General features: G+C 35.8%; 1 protein-coding gene across 1 annotated transcript in view; it reads left to right on the forward strand.

Moving 5' to 3' along the window:
- LOC121386229 (deleted in malignant brain tumors 1 protein-like) overlaps nt 1–21,471 on the forward strand; it is a 58,512-nt gene that overhangs the window by 25,259 nt on the left and 11,782 nt on the right. The window contains exons 13-25 of the mRNA XM_041517061.1: nt 808–955; nt 1,496–1,668; nt 2,381–2,531; nt 3,034–3,200; nt 8,294–8,450; nt 9,848–10,017; nt 10,906–11,169; nt 13,140–13,406; nt 13,781–14,041; nt 16,202–16,462; nt 19,329–19,595; nt 19,948–20,208; nt 20,994–21,308. Of these exons, the coding sequence (XP_041372995.1) occupies nt 808–955; nt 1,496–1,668; nt 2,381–2,531; nt 3,034–3,200; nt 8,294–8,450; nt 9,848–10,017; nt 10,906–11,169; nt 13,140–13,406; nt 13,781–14,041; nt 16,202–16,462; nt 19,329–19,595; nt 19,948–20,208; nt 20,994–21,308 (2,862 nt within the window). The remainder of the gene's footprint in view (nt 1–807; nt 956–1,495; nt 1,669–2,380; nt 2,532–3,033; nt 3,201–8,293; nt 8,451–9,847; nt 10,018–10,905; nt 11,170–13,139; nt 13,407–13,780; nt 14,042–16,201; nt 16,463–19,328; nt 19,596–19,947; nt 20,209–20,993; nt 21,309–21,471) is intronic.

Here is a 21,471-nt window from a genome sequence, read left to right on the forward strand (position 1 = left end):
CTTATAAATACAATAATAATATTTATTATTATTTTAATATTTCATTTATTATCACCACTAGAAGCAAATATGCATAAATACAGAATGTTGAATCATATGACTGTATAGTGATTTGCATGTGTCAGCCTGATTGTTGGATACCAGCACTTAAACAAGCGAACAATGACAGAGAAATCAGAACAGATGTTTAATGACTCCATAAATTAATCCCTTAATTGATACCAATCGACGCGTACAAACAAGCGGACGTCATCTGACTCTTATTAGTGCAGACGTTTTGGATTTTAACATTTAAAAAAAGTAATACATATATATATATATATATATATATATATATATATATATATATATATATATATATATATATATATATATATTCACATATTAGTTATTTTACCCTCCATGTACTAGCGAATGTGTTAATGTATTCATATTTGTGATTTATTAATTTTAATCTGCTATTCAAATGAGCAATCTATTAAATAGTTGGGCGGGACGTAGCCCAATGGTAAAGTGCTCGCTTGATACGCGGTCGGTCTAGGATCGATCCCCGTCGGTGGACCCATTATGCTATTTATCACTCTATCCAGTGTACCACGACTGGTATATCAAAGGCCGTGCTATGTGCTAACCTGTCTGTGGGATGGTGCATATCAAAGACCCCTTGCTACTAATTGAAACATGTAGCGGGTTTCCTCTCTAAGACTATGTCGAAATTACCAAATGTTTGATATTCAATTAATAAATCAATGTGTTCTAGTGTTGTCGTTAAACAAAACAAAACCTTATATAGTTGACCTATTTTAGCATCGGTACCAGTGCGATTAGTGAACGGGGGCCACTCAACACAAGGTCGAGTTGAAATTAAGATCAACGATACGTGGGGAACTGTTTGTGATATACACTTTGATGACAAAGATGCTGGGGTCATTTGTGCCATGATGGGATTCAGACGGTAAAACACCACCACTTGTTTCCTATTGATTTAGAATTTTTGTCATTAAGTCGATCGTTTTGTAATACCAGTAGTCAGTATTCAGATTTATATTCACCTTGAAACATATTGTTCGTTTTAAGAGTTAATCTGCTATACATAGTTCGTTCTATACATATAAAAATTATTAATGCTATATAGGAATAAGATGAAATACATAACTATGTTCATTCAAGAAATGATCACGCAAACACATGCAAACTAATAAAAGAAATGCATGCACAGATGATATATGAAATTGAAAAGTAAATAAATATAGTCCGTAACACGGGGAACACGTTTTTTCATTCTATGGAATTTACTACAAATTACTTATTTCTGAGCCGATTGTTTTCCAAATTGCAATCAAAAACAGTATATTGTTGTTATTTCCAAAATATTTTACTTTCCTTTTACGTCAAACCAAACTAAAATTATTTAATGTACCTGCGATTATATTAAAATCAACGATGTCATTACAGGTTATTTTCATTATATGACATATTGATTTTTATTACCTAGAACTGGAGCACAGGCTGTGACAGGTGCTGGTTTTGGGCAAGGTTCGGGCTCCATCTACCTTAGTGAATTAGCTTGTACAGGGAGTGAACTGTCCATTGTGTCATGTCCAGGGACACCCATTGGTCAAACCCATTGTACACACTCAGAGGATGCCGGTGTCCGCTGCCAAACATGTAAGAATTTAATCTTTCATTCTTATCAGTGACTATAATTTCAAAATTCAAGATTAATTAAAACTAATATTGTCCCTGTTCTGACAGTAACTGCGTTCATTACATGTATTACCAAAACAAGACAAAACAAAATACAGTTCAAACAATGGCGAGGTCTGGCTCTCAAACATGCACGAAGTAATGTTGTAAACCAGCGCCAAACAGAGACTAACTACAAAGAAAGGTAGTGTTTCTACAGTGACACCTAAGAACAGTTTTAAACTAAAGCTATTTTGGAGTCCAACTTGGTGAGAGAGAGAGAGAGAGAGAGAGAGAGAGAGAGAGAGAGAGAGAGAGAGAGAGAGAGAGAGAGAGAGAGAGAGAGAGAGAGAGAGAGAGACTGAGAGGAGAGTGGGATTGACAAACAGGAGAGACACAGAGAGAGGAAGGGAGAGAAAGGAGAAAGATAAAGAAAGGAAACGCTGCCACCACAGTAAATGGAATTTAATTGCACCATCCCATAAGCAATACGTGCAGAATCATGGATTTGATGTACCAGTCATGGGACACTGGATTGGGAGGAAACCGGTGACGCACAACACCTCAGAACAACACTGTCACTGAACTACACCCCGTGTGTGATCATTTGTTGAACAACCCTTAATAACTGATTACAAGCTGTGGTTGTTTATCTTTTTATACTAACTGATAACGGTTACTTAATGTTTTTCAGTTGCTACATCTAACATACGACTGGTCGATGGAGGAATGCCAACACAAGGTCGAGTTGAGGTCAAGATCAACGGGGCATGGGGAACTGTCTGTGATGCTGCATTTGATAACAAAGAAGCTGAAGTTATATGTGCTATGATGGGGTTCAGTCGGTATAGAATGATTGCCATGGTTATTGTTTTTGAATGTGCAATGTGTAGATAGAAGATAACCATTTATGTCTGCTCAGTTTCCATTATGCTACAGTTGTCAATAGCTGAAATTAATCCGTCATATGAAGAGAATGTTTCTTTTGCATTGTTCAAATTATTATAGACTAAAACACGTAGCATTGAGATCTTCATTAAAATGCAATTTAAGGAAGTCTTATTGAAGTTAATCAGAATAGCCCAAAGCGTAAGCTTGGATGAACTAGTTTATCCAGCACAAAAAGAAGGAAATAATATATATTAAAATGCGAATACCAGGAAAACTATATATTATGATTTACTGTACAATATTATGAACATCACACAAAATTCAAAGTTATATGAAGTAATGTTATATATTTAGTTTTTAAACATGCGTTTATGAATAGATCACTCCTCCAATGCAATTGTAACTTACTGTAAAGCAAAAACAACCTAAAAAGAAACCAAAGACGTTTTCCTTTAGAACAGAAGCTCAAGCTGTCAGAAGGGCTCACTTTGGTCGAGGTTCTGGACCCGTGTTACTTGCTGACCTAGCTTGCACAGGGACTGAAACATCCATATTTGAGTGTTCCCGTGTAGGTACAACATACTGTTTCCATGCAAAAGATGCAGGTGTTATCTGCAAGACAGGTACGCTGATAATTTCTCATTGTTAACAGCAAACATGCTAATGCAGTTGTTGTTGCTGCTGCTGTGTATGCTTATGCAATCCAGTCAACTTAGCGCCAAAATAGGGGTAATCTCAAACAAATTACAAAATAACTGACTCATGCATATAGTGTTTTGGGGTGATCCTGTGTATGATAATGAACAGTCTTAAATATTTTAGGAGTGCAACACGTAGTAAAAATACAGTTTCACCTGGCATTACTTCAACACACAATATACTTCTTTAAGTTCAGAATTCTCTTTCAAAGGCATCAAGCGAATAGAAACCACTCTGCATGTCAGTGTATTATATCTACTGTTGAAGTAGTGATTTATAGTATTTTTTATACATTCATTCATTCATGATCATTGATATCACACGAACAGATATAAATCGCAATAATTAAAGGGACTGTCCTGAATTTGCAGCCATTGTAACTTGTTTGCGATAACAGCCTTGTTTTATAGTAAATACATTTTCTTGTTTAGAATACCAGTGTATGCATATCGAATGTGTTTGCGGGCGTATACTGATGTTTGTAGCACTCAGTTCTTACCTTAATTCGTGATATATATATATATATATATATATATAAATTCAATTTAGGCTAACTACATGCATTAGGACAAGAACAAACAACTTGTAAATACAGACACTGATTTTAAATAAGAAAATGTCTTTAATTTGTATGATACATCATCGAAAATGCTCTATTAGTCGGAAACATTTTACAATGGTTGTCAACTCAGGACTGTCCCTTTAACTACTGCAAGTTAAGTGGTATCTTAAAAAAAATTGCCTTTTTAGTAAAAGTCGTTCATTGGTCAGTTTGTTATAGCCACTGTAAAAATAGAAATTCAAACAATTCAATAGCATGTTGTAAATCTACTTACCGAGACTTCTGTCAACATAGTTCCAAGTTCAAACCGCTCCGTTTTCTTGTCTGCATGTGTTTATTTTTCATAATTCTAAACAAACTATTAAGGAATAAAAAAATACCATTCATCAAATATACCGTATAAAAGAATTAAATTCGGAAATGTGTTATTGTGTATGAAGCCAAAACTAGGATGCGGAACATAATTGTTTACGATCTTAGACATACTAGGTTTAATCAGTACTATACCAAAACGATGGCGATATTTTAAAGCAAAACAAAAACTAACTTATTCAATTATTTTCCATTGTGTACTTTCATGTATCTGCGAATATTACCTAGACCCACTAATGTCACGTCACTTGTGAGAGTAGTCTTCCCTCCAGGGTTAGAATGGCAGAACATTATGGATAGACATTATTGCAAACATATTGGAAGTTTTAATACCATATTTGAATATCTTCCACCACCTGGGTTTTCTAGACTTTTAGTGTATTAAATACATATTCATTCTACATATATTAATGCAAAACAGTATTTAATTTGCAATTTGACTGAGGTCAAACCGTAGATTGAATTGACAAACGTGGGCGTGCTTTCTTACCTGCAATTATCTGTGTATTCTGACGTTATTCGATCCTGGTGTGTGTGTGTGTGTGTGTGTGTGTGTGTGTGTGTGTGTGTGTGTGTGTGTGTGTGTGTGTGTGTGTGCACTTTATAATGAAACCAGTGCATGTGTCAGTAAATGTTTGTCAGTGTACATCAATATGTAAATATACCTTTTTCAATCTTAGTGTGTATGTAATTGATGTTATATTTTAACAAATAAATCTTCCCAGAACCCCATTTATGCAATTTTAGAGCAGTGAATGACCTTAACGTTAATACATGTTACATGGGATGTGTAATTGTTGAACGTCCTTATAGAGTTCAAGAATAAAATCCAACCACCTTCAAGTTTACCATGTTTCATTCCGACAATGTTTTACTTTATCTTTTATGTATCATTCCGACAATGTTTTACTTTATCTTTTATGTATCATTCAGACAATGTTTTACTTTATCTTTAATGTCTCATTCTGACACTGTTTTACTTTATCTTTTATGTCTCATTCTGACACTGTTTTACTTTATCTTTTATGTCTCATTCTGACACTGTTTTACTTTATCTTTTATGTATCATTCAGACAATGTTTTACTTTATCTTTTATGTATCATTCAGACAATGTTTTACTTTATGTTTAATGTCTCATTCTGATAATATTTTACTATATCTTAATGTCGCATTCCTACAGTGGTTTACTTTATCTTTAATGTGTCATTCTGACCTCTCTTACTTTATCTTTTAATGTCTCATTCTTACAATGTTTTACTTCATCTTTAGTGTCTCATTCCAACAATGTTTTACTTTATCTTTAATGTCTCATTCTGACAATGGCTGTATGTCTGTCTATCCACCTGGCAATCTGTAATGCCTCATTCTGACAATGTTTTACTTTATCTTTAATGTCTCATTCCGACACTGTTTTACTTTATCTTTAATGTCTCATTCTGACACTGTTTTACTTTATCTTTAATGTCTCATTCTGACAATGTTTTACTTTATATTTAATGTCTTATTCTGACACTGTTTTACTTTATCTTTAATGTCTCATTCTGACAATGTTTTACTTTATCTTTAATGTCTCATTCTGACAATGGCTGTATGTCTGTCTATCCACCTGGCAATCTGTAATGCCTCATTCTGATAATGTTTTACTTTATATTTAATGTCTCATTCCGACAATGGCTGTATGTCTGTCTATCCACCTGAAAATCTGTAATGCCTCATTCTGACACTGTTTTACTTTATGTTTAATGTCTCATTCCGACAATGGCTGTATGTCTGTCTATCCACCTGGCAATCTGTAATGCCTCATTCTGACACTGTTTTACTTTATATTTAATGTCTCATTCCGACAATGGCTGTATGTCTGTCTATCCACCTGACAATCTGTAATGCCTCATTCTGACACTGTTTTACTTTATATTTAATGTCTCATTCCGACAATGGCTGTATGTCTGTCTATCCACCTGACAATCTGTAATGCCTCATTCTGATAATGTTTTACTTTATATTTAATGTCTCATTCCGACAATGGCTGTATGTCTGTCTATCCACCTGACACTCTGTAATGCCTCATTCTGATAATGTTTTACTTTATATTTAATGTCTCATTCCGACAATGGCTGTATGTCTGTCTATCCACCTGCCAATCTGTAATGCCTCATTCTGATAATGGTTTACTTTATATTTAATGTCTCATTCCGACAATGGCTGTATGTCTGTCTATCCACCTGACAATCTGTAATGCCTCATTCTGACACTGTTTTACTTTATATTTAATGTCTCGTTCCGACAATGGCTGTATGTCTGTCTATCCACCTGACAATCTGTAATGCCTCATTCTGATAATGTTTTACTTTATATTTAATGTCTCATTCCGACAATGGCTGTATGTCTGTCTATCCACCTGACAATCTGTAATGCCTCATTCTAATAATGGTTTACTTTATATTTAATGTCTCATTCCGACAATGGCTGTATGTCTGTCTATCCACCTGACAATCTGTAATGCCTCATTCTAATAATGGTTTACTTTATATTTAATGTCTCATTCCGACAATGGCTGTATGTCTGTCTATCCACCTGACAATCTGTAATGCCTCATTCTGACACTGTTTTACTTTATATTTAATGTCTCATTGCGACAATGGCTGTATGTCTGTCTATCCACCTGACAATCTGTAATGCCTCATTATGACACTGTCTTACTTTATATTTAATGTCTCATTCCGACAATGGCCGTATGTCTGTCTATCCACCTGACAATCTGTAATGCCTCATTCTGACACTGTTTTACTTTATATGTAATGTCTCATTCCGACAATGGCTGTATGTCTGTCTATCCACCTGACAATCTGTAATGCCTCATTCTGACACTGTTTTACTTTATATTTAATGTCTCATTCCGACAATGGCTGTATGTCTGTCTATCCACCTGACAATCTGTAATGCCTCATTCTGATAATGTTTTACTTTATATTTAATGTCTCATTCCGACAATGGCTGTATGTCTGTCTATCCACCTGGCAATCTGTAATGCCTCATTCTGATAATGTTTTACTTTATCTTTAATGTCTCATTCTGATAATGTTTTACTATACCTTGGATGTGATTCTGACAATGTTTTACTTTATATTTAATGTTTCATTCCGACAATGGCTGTATATCTGTCTATCCACCTGACAATCTGTAATGCCTCATTCTGATAATGTTTTACTTTATCTTTAATGTCTCATTCTGATAATGTTTTACTATACCTTGGATGTCATTCTGGCAATGTTTTACTTTATCTTTAACGTTCAAAAGATTGTCATATCTGATAATAATGATTTTGCTTTTAGGTTTTCCTAGCTGTATTGGTATTCACTTTTCTTTTCACTACAACACCTGTTGCGATAGAATACATTGATCTGTTTGTGTTGGTTTTTGTTCTGGTGAAATTCAAGTAGATAGTTTCTTTTTGTCATATTGTTTCCTGTTGTCTGGTTTGAGTCACATCTTTATGCTATTTACTTAAACTGTATTTGTGCATTCTCGATTGGCATTGAACATAGTTGCGCATGCTGGCACAGAAAACAGGCAGTATGAGCATTGATACTGACATACCTCAACATCCTGTTGGTCACCCATAGCTCTCACACTGCAATTCAATAATACCAGTGTATTTAAAACGTGACTTCTGGGATAACGGCCGAGTGGCATGGTTGGTGTCAGCATAATATTGTAATTACTTTGCATTGTAACATCATATTTATGGTCATTTATATTTTCTTATGAATTTAGTGACAGGTACTTCCTCACCGGTGTGGTTGGTGGGAGGTAACAACAGCTATGAGGGAAGTTTTGAAGTTTTCCATTATGACCATTTCTATTTTCTTGTGAATTTAGGGACAGGTACTCACCAGTACATTTTGGTGGGTGGTAACAACAGCCATGAAGGAAGAGTTGAATGTTTCCATTATAGCCACTTCTATTTTCTTATGAATTTAGTGACAGGTACTCACCAGTGCGGTTGGTAGATGGTAACAACAGCTATGAATGACGAGGTGATGTTTTCCATCATGGTAATTTCTATTTTCTTGTGAATTTAGTGACAGGTACTTCCTCACCAGTGCGGTTGGTGGGTGGTAACAACAGCTATGAGGGGAGAGTTGAAGTTTTCCATTATGGGCGGTGGGGATCAGTCTGCCGTGATGGTTTTGGAGTGGAAGAAGCTCGGGTCGTCTGCCACAGTTTAGGCTTCCTGAGGTTTGTAATTGATTTCATAACGCATCTCAATGTATGTGGTCTGTTTGTCTGTATGTCTGTCTACCCACTTGGCTACCTACATACAATAATGTATGCTTGGATTGATGTATATAGATTGTCTCGTTGCCTTTTGCCTGCTTGTGCACGTGTGTGTTTGTGTGCGTGTGTTTGCATGTATGTATTTTGTTCGAGAGTAGTAGTATATACGTTCTGTGTATGATCTATCGTCCTGGCGTTTGGCACTCCACCTAAAGACAACAAACTTAATAGTAATTCCAGTCAAAATATCCCTATGACTTTATCGTGTGTAGAATAGCCGATGATAAGATAAAAAAATCAATATGCTCTAGTGGCATCGTTAAATAAAACAAAAAAAACAAAAAAAACATCGTGTGTATATGTCTCCCAAAATACACTCGTGGAATAAATAGGAAGCAAAAAGGTATGTAAAGTTCTGTATATTTGTAAATAATTTTAAGTATTTGTCGTTACCCGACACAGTTGTGGATCTCTGGTGGTCTTGGCGCTTGTTCTCTATTCTGCTGGCTAAACTTTTCAGTCTACTATTGCTGTAACTAATGAAATAGCTATGGTTTTGTGAAACTGGCCCGTACAAGCTTTGTAAATCTGAATGACAAAAATCGATATTGCTTCCAAGATCCAATATCGGGTGCTCGACCTGTAACAAAATATTTTATCCCTCCTCCACTGCCTCTTAGAGTACTGCCACTCCCAATACTAGCTTTAAAATCCCAACTTGTACTGGATAGAGCCTAATGGAATATATAGAGCTATGATGTCATGCACTCATAAATCACTGTAAAACAGTGATGATATCAGGTGTTCTCGAAAGATGAGCATATCCTGCCCACTGGTGGCACCCATCATGAGCAAAACATACAGCTATCAAGCCCATAGTTGAAATGTACATGTTTTTAACCAAAACGATGAAAAGACATATTCAAGATTAAAATAGGACATTGCATCAGATATAATTTTATTCAGTGATTTCTGAGCGTCTACCATAAAACAATGTGAAGGTTTTCAAGAGCCCTTTGATGTTATCACCCTGATCAAACACCATTTCTACCAGAATGATACATGTCTGTTGGTATACATCGACATGTGATGAGTATGTCCTAAGGTAAACCAGGCTTAGATCTAGAGAGAGGGTTCTAGGGTGTGCATCCACTCTCTCGAAGATCAAAGCCTGCTTAAAATCCAGTATACATCGTGATCATATTGATGTTTCTGGAGGTCGATTACTTTTATATAGTGCATGTTAGCATATTTGGAATAGTGCAAGTGGCATTGTGTGACGTTGTACCCACCTTCCTAAAATATACACCCGCGTCTGTAGCCTTTGATATTATGTTTATTGTTGTCTTTGTTTGCAGTTTTTATGCGATTACATTTGAAAATGCTCACTTTGGAGAAAGTACAGGACCGATATGGCTTGATGATGTTGATTGTACAGGGAATGAGACCGTTTTGGACCAGTGCTCGTTTTCTCACTGGGGGAAACACAACTGTGAACATAACAAAGATGTGGGAGTTAGCTGTCCATGTAAATAGTCTAGTGTGGATGAGGAGATTTAAATTCATAGTTAGATTGCTTTGGTTGTGATAACTTAGTCTGCTGTTCTTGTAATTCATAGTGGTTATTAGGAATAGCATAAAATTTGAATACCAAATTAATTATATATTTGTATTTTATTTTCATATTGTTTTCCTAGAAAAAAAGTGTTTTAATTTTTGTAATTTTATTTTTATCATGACCATTCATGTAACGGTGTATACTATATGCTGTTACGTTATGATAAAATTCAGTAATTCGATGGGATGCCATTATGTAAAAGCTTTGGCTTAGAGGCACCACATGTATTAGCTTGTTTACAGCTGAATTAACATGATACGATATTAATAACCTCTCACGTTTGAGACTTCTGTAGCTTCAATAATTTGTACACATATCCTATCATGAATGGTTGTTTTCAGACCTCTCGATGCATATTAAATAATGTCACCTTCATAAACAAATGGGTTGCACATATCTAGAAGGAAAAAAAAACTAGTCAGAAACTACCAAGCAATATTATATTAATTAATCAATTTAGTTTCAACAAGTTTCAAATATATATTTGACAACTAATATACTTAAAAGCAGTAGATTAAACACACTGTTCAAGTCAGCCTTGACATGTTTATTTTTACATTTAATTTGGTTATTCCAAATTTCTTCCACTCAATACTGCACCCTCCCCCACCCCCGACAGACACACCCTAAATCCTGTGCCAGACACATTTCTTGACAAATATCAAAGTGTGTCCCTGGGACTTCCCTGATGTTTAATTGGCTGAAGACACGTTGATGGAATATTCACATATTTTTCATAATATCTTGCATGTAGGTTTTCGAAATTGTAGATTTCAACGCTAATCATGTTTTATTCAGATGGTCCAGACTCGGTTACCTACAGCAGTTCAAGAGAAAGTGATTTTGTCAGAGAAGGAGACACTATAACTTTAGAATGTATCACTAACTGTAATCCATTATGTTCCTACTTCTGGATACACGGAAGTGAAACCATCGTATCGAACCCTACGTTAACACTAACACATATCACTAGACAACAGAATGGAAACTTATACATGTGCACAGTGAGGAATACGGCTATACAGAAAGAAACAAGTGTCCATTTCCTGTTGACAGTTTTTTGTGAGTATTACATTATACCATTTATAAAAATGTATTATACATTTGTATAGTAATAAAAAATGGCGCAAAGGAAACATATTATGGTTTTGTGCTTCAGATGAATTAAGATATAATGCAGAATGCCTGGTGACCGATCTGAACGACAAAAGCGTCAACCGCATATCGAGATCATACTTCTGCACAATGCAGTCAAATGGGCATTTGGCATTATAGTGATTGGTTCTATGGATCTCTATCAAGTGCCTAGTCTGTTGGAGGACATCCACTCCCAAAAAATTCTTTACTGGACAATACAATGTCACCCTTCCTGCACTACTCAAAACAGGACTGCCACTCAGACTAGTTTTGATATATACCATGGTGTTTCGTTCATTTATAGAAAAATTACAACTAGAATAGGTTATGTCAAAAGGAAATTATTATTATTATGTTTTGTTTTTGTTTTTTTGTTGTTGTTTTTTGGTTTGCAATCTCACGTTTCAGACAATTTAAAAACACATATATAAAACACTTTTATCAATTTATTGAATTTGTATAGCTTTGCATAATTCCAATTAGTCATGTATGCCCACCTCCACACTACACATAATGGAATACCCTTGTTTTATTTTTTATTTTAAAGTGGATATTACTAATTGACTTCTTGATATTTAAAGGTTATTACCAGATTGTGATTTGGTATCATCAATACCACATATTAGGAATTAAAATTGCCTCGCATAAGGACAATAATATTGTTATCATATCAAGCTTAATACAATGGACTTATTTTGGTAAACGTTACACTGAATTATAATTCTAGTCAGCCATTATTCAGTATTCAAATGATGCATATGTGACTCGTCATCTTTTTAAATGAAAATGACACTAATCACGAATGACATCATTTTTACACGTGTTCATTAAAATAACCCAGTCCCTAACGAATTGTGTTTGTTAGAGTTTTTTGTTTGTTTTGTTTCTTTGTTGTTGTTGTTTTTTCTCTGTGCATGTGCTTTTTGGTGCGTTTATTTCTTACAGAATGCTGGATGAAAATGACACTAATCACGAATGACATAATTTATACACACGCGTTCATAAAAATAACCCAGTCCCTAACTAATTTTGTTTGTTAAAGTTGTTTTTTTGTTTTGCTTCTTTGTTTCTTTTTTTTTCTCTGTGCATGTGCTTTTTGTTGCGTTTTTTGTATCTTTTTTCTTTTTTACAGAATGCTGGAAAACTGTAAAGATGCTATTGAAATGTTTTTGTTTTATGACTATTAATGCATACTTCAATTCTAGAGTGTTGTCATGGTACATTTGCTTTCATGTCAATAAACGTAGGTCGAGAGTTATCAAATTTTGAAAGTTTGTGATTTGAAAAATATTACAGCTTTATTACATTGGATGTGCTACCTGGTATGTTTTCTTCGGTTTAGGGTCACAAAGAAACGTAGTTCCTGTCCTTCGTTTCCATGACACGATGTTGTAGCGTCCCTTGTTTTAGTCTTCATCTCTGTCAATGGTATTCTGTGATGATATTGTTGATATTGTGATGAAAGAAACTCTACACACATATCATTTCAATTATATGCGTGTATTAATGGGATATTCCACCAAATTCCAAAAATTAGTGGTATTGAAATGAATGATAAAGCAGTTAACTCATTCAGCATTGTATCTCTCCCACAAAGCTTCTATAGGACAACTGGACAAAGTCGTGACTGTTTCCATGATCACAGACATCACACTATACTGAACCTCCTGCCATTGTAACACGTGTCGAACTACTAAAATTAAAATATAAATAAATTGTTCTGTTTGGAATATCAGTGTTCATATGCCCAATGAGTTACTGGTTCTGCTGGTGTTCGCGTAAACTAGATTTTACTTCCCAGTAGATACAAATATTATGAGCAAAGGTTATGTTAGCCATTAAAACAGATGTATTAGTGAGAAAGTATGAGTGCAAACTTGATATTTTTGTTCTAGTTGGTCCAGGCACTGTCAACACCACATTCAGTCCACATCTTCCTAGTGATATCAGAGAAGGGCAGAATCTGAATGTGAACTGTTCCGCTGATTGTAACCCTCCATGTTCCTACTCTTGGAAAATAGGAAATCAAGTGTTGAGTAAAACTTCGAGATTAAACCTGGTGAACATCAGTCGGAGTCAGACAAACAATATATACACGTGTATAGTGAAAAATACTGCTATAGAGAAATCAAGAAGTCACCAGTTCAATTTCACTGTTCACTGTGAGTATCATGATTAAATAAATACAACTATATGTTGATAGTGATAATTAGGACTATGCGGCATTTGTATGTGTGTTGATTGTGCATTATATACTGATGGAAAGAAACAAGATATCACATAACTAGTAACAGTAACAACGTAGTGCAGGTGATACCCTCATCCACAGCATCATGACAAAGTTAACCGTGTTTCTGGTAGTCAATAGCACAGTACTCACATTCAGTCGTTTGTTATATTCCTTTATTTTATACAAGCATAACTACTCTAATAGTGAATTAATTATAGTTTCGAATACCAAGTGTTTCCTTGTTTCATTCTATCATAATGTATTTTAATACACTTAAGTGAAAACATACCTTTATTAACCTTCCAGATGGTCCAAACGCTGTAGGTTTCAGTGGACAGTCACCTGGTAATGTAAGGGAAGGTGAAAACTTAAGTGTTAACTGCTCTGCGGACTGCAGCCCTTCATGCTCGTACTCCTGGTCACTGGGGGATGAACTCATCACATCCAGTGCTTGGTTAACACTGTTCAACATCAAGAGGAGTGAAATGGGGAATGTGTACAAGTGTACTGTGAAGAACATGTTAACATACAAGTCGGCAAGAAATCAGTTCCATCTTACAGTTTATTGTGAGTATCTTTAATTGCTGATAATTTATCAATGTTGAATCATAAAAATAACTGAACTGTTTTACGCTCAGTGCCGTCATACGATAGCACTCGAGGGATATATAATAGCATCAAGAAGTTTCAGGAGGAAGACAGATATGTGTGTTCATAATACTCATGAACTTAAATAACTTTCAAAGACTGCCAATGTTTTCACAGGTATGTGTAATAGAGGTGGGGTTGTTTTTTTCTATTTCTATTCGAGGTATAAATCAACGAGAAAAACAGAACTCATTTTAATTCAATACTGTTAACTAAAGAACTGAAGATATATACATAGCTGTCAGCTCAATGCACTGCAGTAACTGGTTGCTGTCTTAAGATATCAGCATTATCCTGCAATTGTCAGAATGACAAATGCCGTGCGACTACCGCCATTCGACCTGAGCAGGATAAAGCCAAATATCTTAGACCAGCGGCCGGTTTTTGTGATCAAGTTAATAAAATAACTGTTTTATTTCACAACTTTACCATTTTCCAAAGTACTAGGTCCACACATGTTAAATGCCTTGTCTCCATCTATATCTATACACTAAAATATAATAGTTCTAAAATAACAATAATTTATTTTTTATTTATAAAATAAAATTATCTCCAATCTTAATGACAAAATCGATTATACGTGTTCAAGGCGTTATCTCTGCACAAAGCATAGTCGAATGGGCACTTAGCAAAATAGTGATTGATTCCACGTATCGCTATCAAGTGCCTAGTCTATAGGAGGACAGTCACTCCCAAAGACATCAGTCACTGGACAACACAATGTCACCATTCCTACACTGCTCAAAAGACGACTGCTACTCCTAGGCTAGTTTCGAACCGAGTGTCACCAGTAGACTTTCCTAACTATATGGGAGGACCTGGTTGGTCAAGTCGTTGGTTTATGGGCCGTCAAATGTCATGTGAATCCATGCAGTAGGTTCGAAACCTACCAATTGACACTTTGTGTTTTTAAATATCACTAATCAAAACTAACACAGGACAGAATACGTTTAGCTGTGTTGTCATGCACTCGTGAATCAGTCATAACACTGGTGGTATCAGGTGTTTATAACAAAAATAGCATATACTGCCCCACCAGTGGTAACCGTCATGAGTACTGCCATTTCTAGTGCCATTAGCTTTGGTCAGCATCACATATTAGGAATCAAAATTGCATTATGCGAGACTGTGGCTCACAGTATACACTTTTTAATCTGAATGTTTTATAATAACATAGGGTAATAATATATTTATCATCTAATCTCAAGCTTAATATAATGGATATATTTGTGTTCAGTGTAAAGATGCTATTGAAAATGTTTTGTTTTATGACTATCAATGCATACTTCTATTTTAGAGTGTAGCCGCAGTTCGTTTGATGATGTCAGTAAAGGTAGTGTCATCAAATTTGAAAGTTATCAAATTCTGAAAGGTTGATTTGAAAAATACTAAACAGTTTAATTACATTGAATACGGTATCTAGTATATAATACACAGCCACATTCAGTGGGAAATTTATCCTCTTGGAGTTAGGGGTTATATCAACAGTGGTGCTTAAGTGTTGCTACCTCATTGAAATTATAGATATGTATACGCCAAGTATTCAGTACCCTGTTGTCAATCTGAATATCATAGTTCTCTTCGGTTTAGATGTGTGATGGCGTCACAAGGAAGGGTACTTCTTGGCCTTCCTCTGCATGACATGGTGTAGTAGTTTCCTTTGTTCGAGAGTCGCCATCGCTGTGAATGACATACTGTGACCATATTGCTGATCTTCTGATGAAAGGGATTCTTCAAACATAGTCCTTTCATAATTTCAATTTTGGTACAGGGGACTAAGCAGGATGTGTGTGCGTGTGTTGATTGTGAGAAATAAGGCAACACATAAATAGTGACAGAAGCAACGTGTTGTAGCTGACACCCCCATACACAGCATCAGGAAGAAATCAACTGTTTCTGGTAGTCGGTGACACAGTACTGACATTCAGTCGTTCATTACATTTCTTTATTTTATATACAGGTTAACTACTCTAACAGTGAAATAGATCTAGAGTCAAATACCAAGTGTCTCCTTGCTTCATTCTATCATAATGTATTTTAAAACACTTAAGTGAAAACATACCTTTATTAACCTTCCAGATGGTCCAGACGCTGTAGGTTTCAGTGGACAGTCACCTGGTAATGTAAGGGAAGGTGAAAACGTAAGTGTTAACTGCTCTGCGGACTGCAGCCCTCCATGCTCCTACTCTTGGTCACTGGGAGATGAACTCATCACATCCAGTTCTTGGTTAACACTGACCAACATCAAGAGGAGTGAGGTGGGGAGTGTGTACAAGTGTACTGTGAACAACACTCTTACACACAAGTCGGCAAGAAATCAGTTCCATCTTACAGTTTACTGTGAGTATCTCTTAATTGCTGGGAATTTAAATCATAAAAATACAGCAAATCATGAATGACGTCATTTGGATATGCTTAGATAAAAATAAACCAGTCCATAACGGAGTTTGTTTGTTAGTTGTTGGTGGTGTTTGTTTTGTCAGATCACTGGACAACTTTCCATGTACAGTTTCTATTGAAATGTTTTTTGTTTTGTGACTATTAATGCATACTTCAATTCTATGATAGATTATATGTTAATAAATGTTGCGTCATCTAGTTTGAAAGTTATCAAATTCTGAAAGTTTGATTTGAAAAATATCACATATCTTTATTATATTGAATACTCTATCTATACTGACACACTTTAAAAACACAATTTGGTTTTAATGTGACATTAAACACAATATCTAAACAAAACATCTAATGTATATATATATATATATGAATGAATATATTACTGTAACATGCTAAGGTGTATTCCTGCATGTCAACGTGGGTTTCTGAGTTTACAACGAGGATCTTTTCATGCAATCAACACCCAATCTGAAAACTCAAAACAATATGTGCAGTACGTTCACAATACTTTGCACGTGCAAACCGCATACGTTGGACGCATAAAAGGTATAATAGATTGATTGTAGGATATAAAATACACAAACTGATTCTTGGATAAGTCAGTGTGAGACAATGCCACGCCTCAGCAATGATCAGAGGGAGCGACCATTAGGAATGCTGATTGGTGGAATTTCGCAACAACGGGTAGCTGGGAATTTTCAAGTGCATCCTTCAACAATTTCGAGGTTCAATGAGCGATATAACTTGACTGGAAGTGTTTGTGACCGTCCTCGACCAGGCCACAAGGTCACATCTGGTCATGATCATGAGCAAATTGAAGTCTGGTAGCTCGGCGTCATGAAAGAAAGAAAGAAAGAAATGTTTTATTTAACGACGCACTCAACACATTTTATTTACGGTTATATGGCGTCAGACATATGGTTAAGGACCACACAGATTTTGAGAGGAAACCCGCTGTCGCCACTACATGGGCTACTCTTCCGATTAGCAGCAAGGGATCTTTTATTTGCGCTTCCCATAGGCAGGATAGCACAAGCCATGGCCTTTGTTGCACCAGTTATGGATCACTGGTCGGTGCAAGTGGTTTACACCTACCCATTGAGCCTTGCGGAGCACTCACTCAGGGTTTGGAGTCGGTATCTGGATTAAAAACCCCATGCCTCGACTGGGAACCGAACCCAATACCTACCAGCCTGTAGACTGATGGCCTGCCACGACGCCACCGAGGCCGGTCTCGGCGTCATGAAGTCACGATATTTGCATTGTACGGTCCGCGAAGTCTCATTCCAGTCGTCGAATTACTGTAATTATAATTATGTACCTCCCATGATGTCTTATCGTGTTTCTGGCTGTTGTTGCAGATGACAAGAAGCGGTCACTTTGATGGGGTTTTTTTCTTATCTGTCTGTCTTATCTCTTAGAGTTGTAACCGGAAGTTGACCTGGTCGAGGACGGTCACGAACACTTCCTGTCTAATTATATCGCTCATTCAACCTTGAAATTGTTGAAGTGTGCACTTGAAAACTCCTAGCTTCCCTTTGCTGCAAAATCCCACCAATTAACATTCCTAATGGTCGCCCTCTCTGATCATTGCTGAGTAGTGGCATTGATTCACACTGACTTATCCAACAATCAATCTGTGTTTTTTAAGTGTCCAACGTATGCGGTTTGCACGTACACAGTATTGTAAATATACTGTACACATTTTTAGCTTTACACCAAATTTTGAGTTGTCAGATTTTGTGTTAATTGCATAAAAAGATCCTCGTTGTAAACACAGAAACCCATGTTGAAATGCAGGAATACATCATATCATGTTATAGTAATACATTCATAGATATACATTAGATATTTTTGTTAGTGTCACATTAAAACCAAATTGCGTTTTCAAAGTGTGTCAGTATAGTATATGATAAACAGCCATATTCAGTAGGAAATACATCCACTTGGAGTTGGGGGTTCTATTTAGCGTGGAGCTAAAGTGTTGCTACCATACTGAAATTATAGATATGTATACGCCAAGTATTCAGTACCCTGTTGTCAATCTGAATATCACAGTTCTCTTCGGTTTAGGTGTGTGATAACGTCACAAAGAAGGTACTTCTGGTCCTTCCTCTCCATGACATAATGTACTAGTTTCCGTTGTTTGAGAGCCGTCAGCTCTGTCAATGACATGCTGTGACCATATTATTGATATTCTGATGAAAGGAACTTCTCAAACATTCCTTCCATAATTTCAATTATATACGTGTATCCATGGACTACCAATTTTAAAAATGAATGCTGTTAAATGTTAATGATAAAGCAGTTAAGGCGTTCAAAATTGTATCTTTCCCACACAGATAATTATATAGGACATCTGGACAAGGTTATTAGTTTTCGAGAACACAGTCAGGAATACATTATTGTCATGTGGATGTTAAACGCTATACTGAGTTTCCTGTCATTGCCAGAACTACTACAATGAAAAACACAAGTGCATTTTTCTGTTTGGAAAATCAGTGTTCATATATATAATGTGTTACTGGTCCCCATGGTGTTCACCCAAAATCGATTTTACGTCCCAGTATATATGACTAAATAGTATATAATAGGATGTAAAATAAAGTGTGAGCTGCTACACACATTATTATCGAGACCCAGACTGAAATTTACCTTCAAATAATTCGAAACAAAATTTGTTTTTAAAATAATTGGGTATCTACAAAGATTAGCATGTCCTGAGCAAGAAAATGTTACTTTAGTCATTAAAACAGGTCTGTCAGTGAGAAGCAAGGACAGCAAGCGCAATACATTCTCTTTTTTTCAGTTGGTCCAGACACTGTCAATATCACATTCAGTGCAAATGTACTTAATGATATCGGAGAAGGACAGAATCTGAATGTGAACTGTTTCAGTGACTGTAACCCGCCATGTTCCTACTCCTGGCAGCTGAGGAATAAAGTGTTGAGTACAACTTCCAGATTAATCCTGACGAACATCAGTCGCAATCAAATGGGGAATATATACACGTGTATAGTGAGCAATACTGCTACACAAAAGTTGAAAAGTCACCAGTTCAGTTTGCCAGTTTACTGTGAGTACCATGTTTAAATAAATACAACTATGTGTTGATTGTCATACAGGGAACTAAGCGGGATTTGTATGTGTGTTGATTGTGAATTATATGCTAATGGAAAGAAACGAGATCACATAAATAGTAACATCAACAACGTATTGCAGCTGATACCCTCATCCACAGCATCAGGTGGAAGTTAAGCGTGGTCCTGGTAGTCACTTTTAGTCGTTAGTTACATTTCTTTATTTTAAAGCATAACTACTCTAATAGTGAATTAAATTATGGTTTCAAATACCAAGTGTTTCCTTGGTATCCTATCATAATGTATTTTAAAACACTTAAGTGAAAACTACATTTATTAACTTTTCAGATGGTCCAGACGCTGTAGGTTTCAGTGGACAATCACCTGGTATTGTAAGTGAAGGAGAAAACTTGAATGTTAACTGCTCTGCGGACTGCAGCCCACCATGCTCCTACTCCTGGTCACTAGGGGAGGAACTCATCGCATCCAGTGCTTGGTTAACACTGACCAACATCACGACGAGTGAAACGGGGAATGTGTACACGTGTACTGTGAAAAACACTCTAACATACAAGTCGGCAACAAATCAGTTGCATCTCACAGTGTACTGTGAGTATCTTTTTTTTGCTAGGAATTTAGTAAAATGTTAAATCATAAAAGTAATTGAACGTTATTACGCGATAGCAGTAGAGGAATACATAATATCAGGAAGATGTTTGATACACAAATATTAGGTTTAATATATATATATAAAATTAAAGTTTCAGGAGGGACACAATTCTTCGTTGATAATACTTAAAAAATTGCATAACTTTCTAAGAGTGGCAGTGGTTTCTGAATTCAAAAGTTGCAGTTGCTATTTAGGGTTCAATTATAAACAAGTGAATAAAGTCACAGTTTACTGTAGTACTAGGTCCAATTTGTGTCCTGCAATATCTATAGATACTTTATACCAAAACTTAATAGTTCTTAAATAACCATAATTTATGTCTATTTTTAAAATAAATAAATTGATCGACAAAACCGCCCAATATAGAGACGGATCGGTATTTGGCAACATTGTTTGATTTCATGAATTTCTGTCTAGTGCCTCGTCTATAGGAGGTCATTCACTCCTAAGGAGATCCGTTTTCTGGATATTTTATCCTTCTTGGTACATAATAAAAAGGAAAAGGACTGCCACTCCCGGACTAGTTTTACTCAAACAAAAGTAGCACCGGACTGAGCTTTTTGGAATAAGTATAATTGTAATGACATAAAAGATTCCTTGCTGCTAATGGAAACACAGAGTGGGTTTCCTCTTATATTTACTTAATATCTGATATCCAATAGCGGATGATTAACAAATCAATGTACTATAGTAATGTCTTTACCCAAGACTAATTCTATTTTAGATTCACCCAGATTAGACAACCGGGTACCATTCCAGAAAGAAGTTTTGACCTCAATCGGTAGTAATGTAATTCTGAAGATACCTGTAACTGCCAATCCGACACCAACATTCACCTGGTACAAACTGACTTCAGAAACAAAATATAAGCTGACGTCTGGCGATTTAACTACAACTGATGACTCTGCTGTTGGAACTTACACATTAAATAATGTTAAGGATGGAGACTTAGGGATATACCAAGTGATTGTGTCCAACGGAGATCTAGGAAATGATCTTGTGGTAAACGTCACAGTTATTGAAGAATCATTGAGTATAGGTATGTGTGACGTATTTGTGACAATATTATGTTTCTGTTCACCAAAGAATAGTAGGAGGCAGAAGTAGGATGTTTTAAAAAAACAAAAAACATACTGTGTGGAGGAGAAGCTAGGAAATTGGTTTTGCATAACCACCACCTACAAAATGAAACGTCTAAACTA

Source organism: Gigantopelta aegis, chromosome 12, assembly GCF_016097555.1.
Source record: "Gigantopelta aegis isolate Gae_Host chromosome 12, Gae_host_genome, whole genome shotgun sequence".
Lineage (NCBI taxonomy): Eukaryota > Metazoa > Mollusca > Gastropoda > Neomphalida > Peltospiridae > Gigantopelta > Gigantopelta aegis.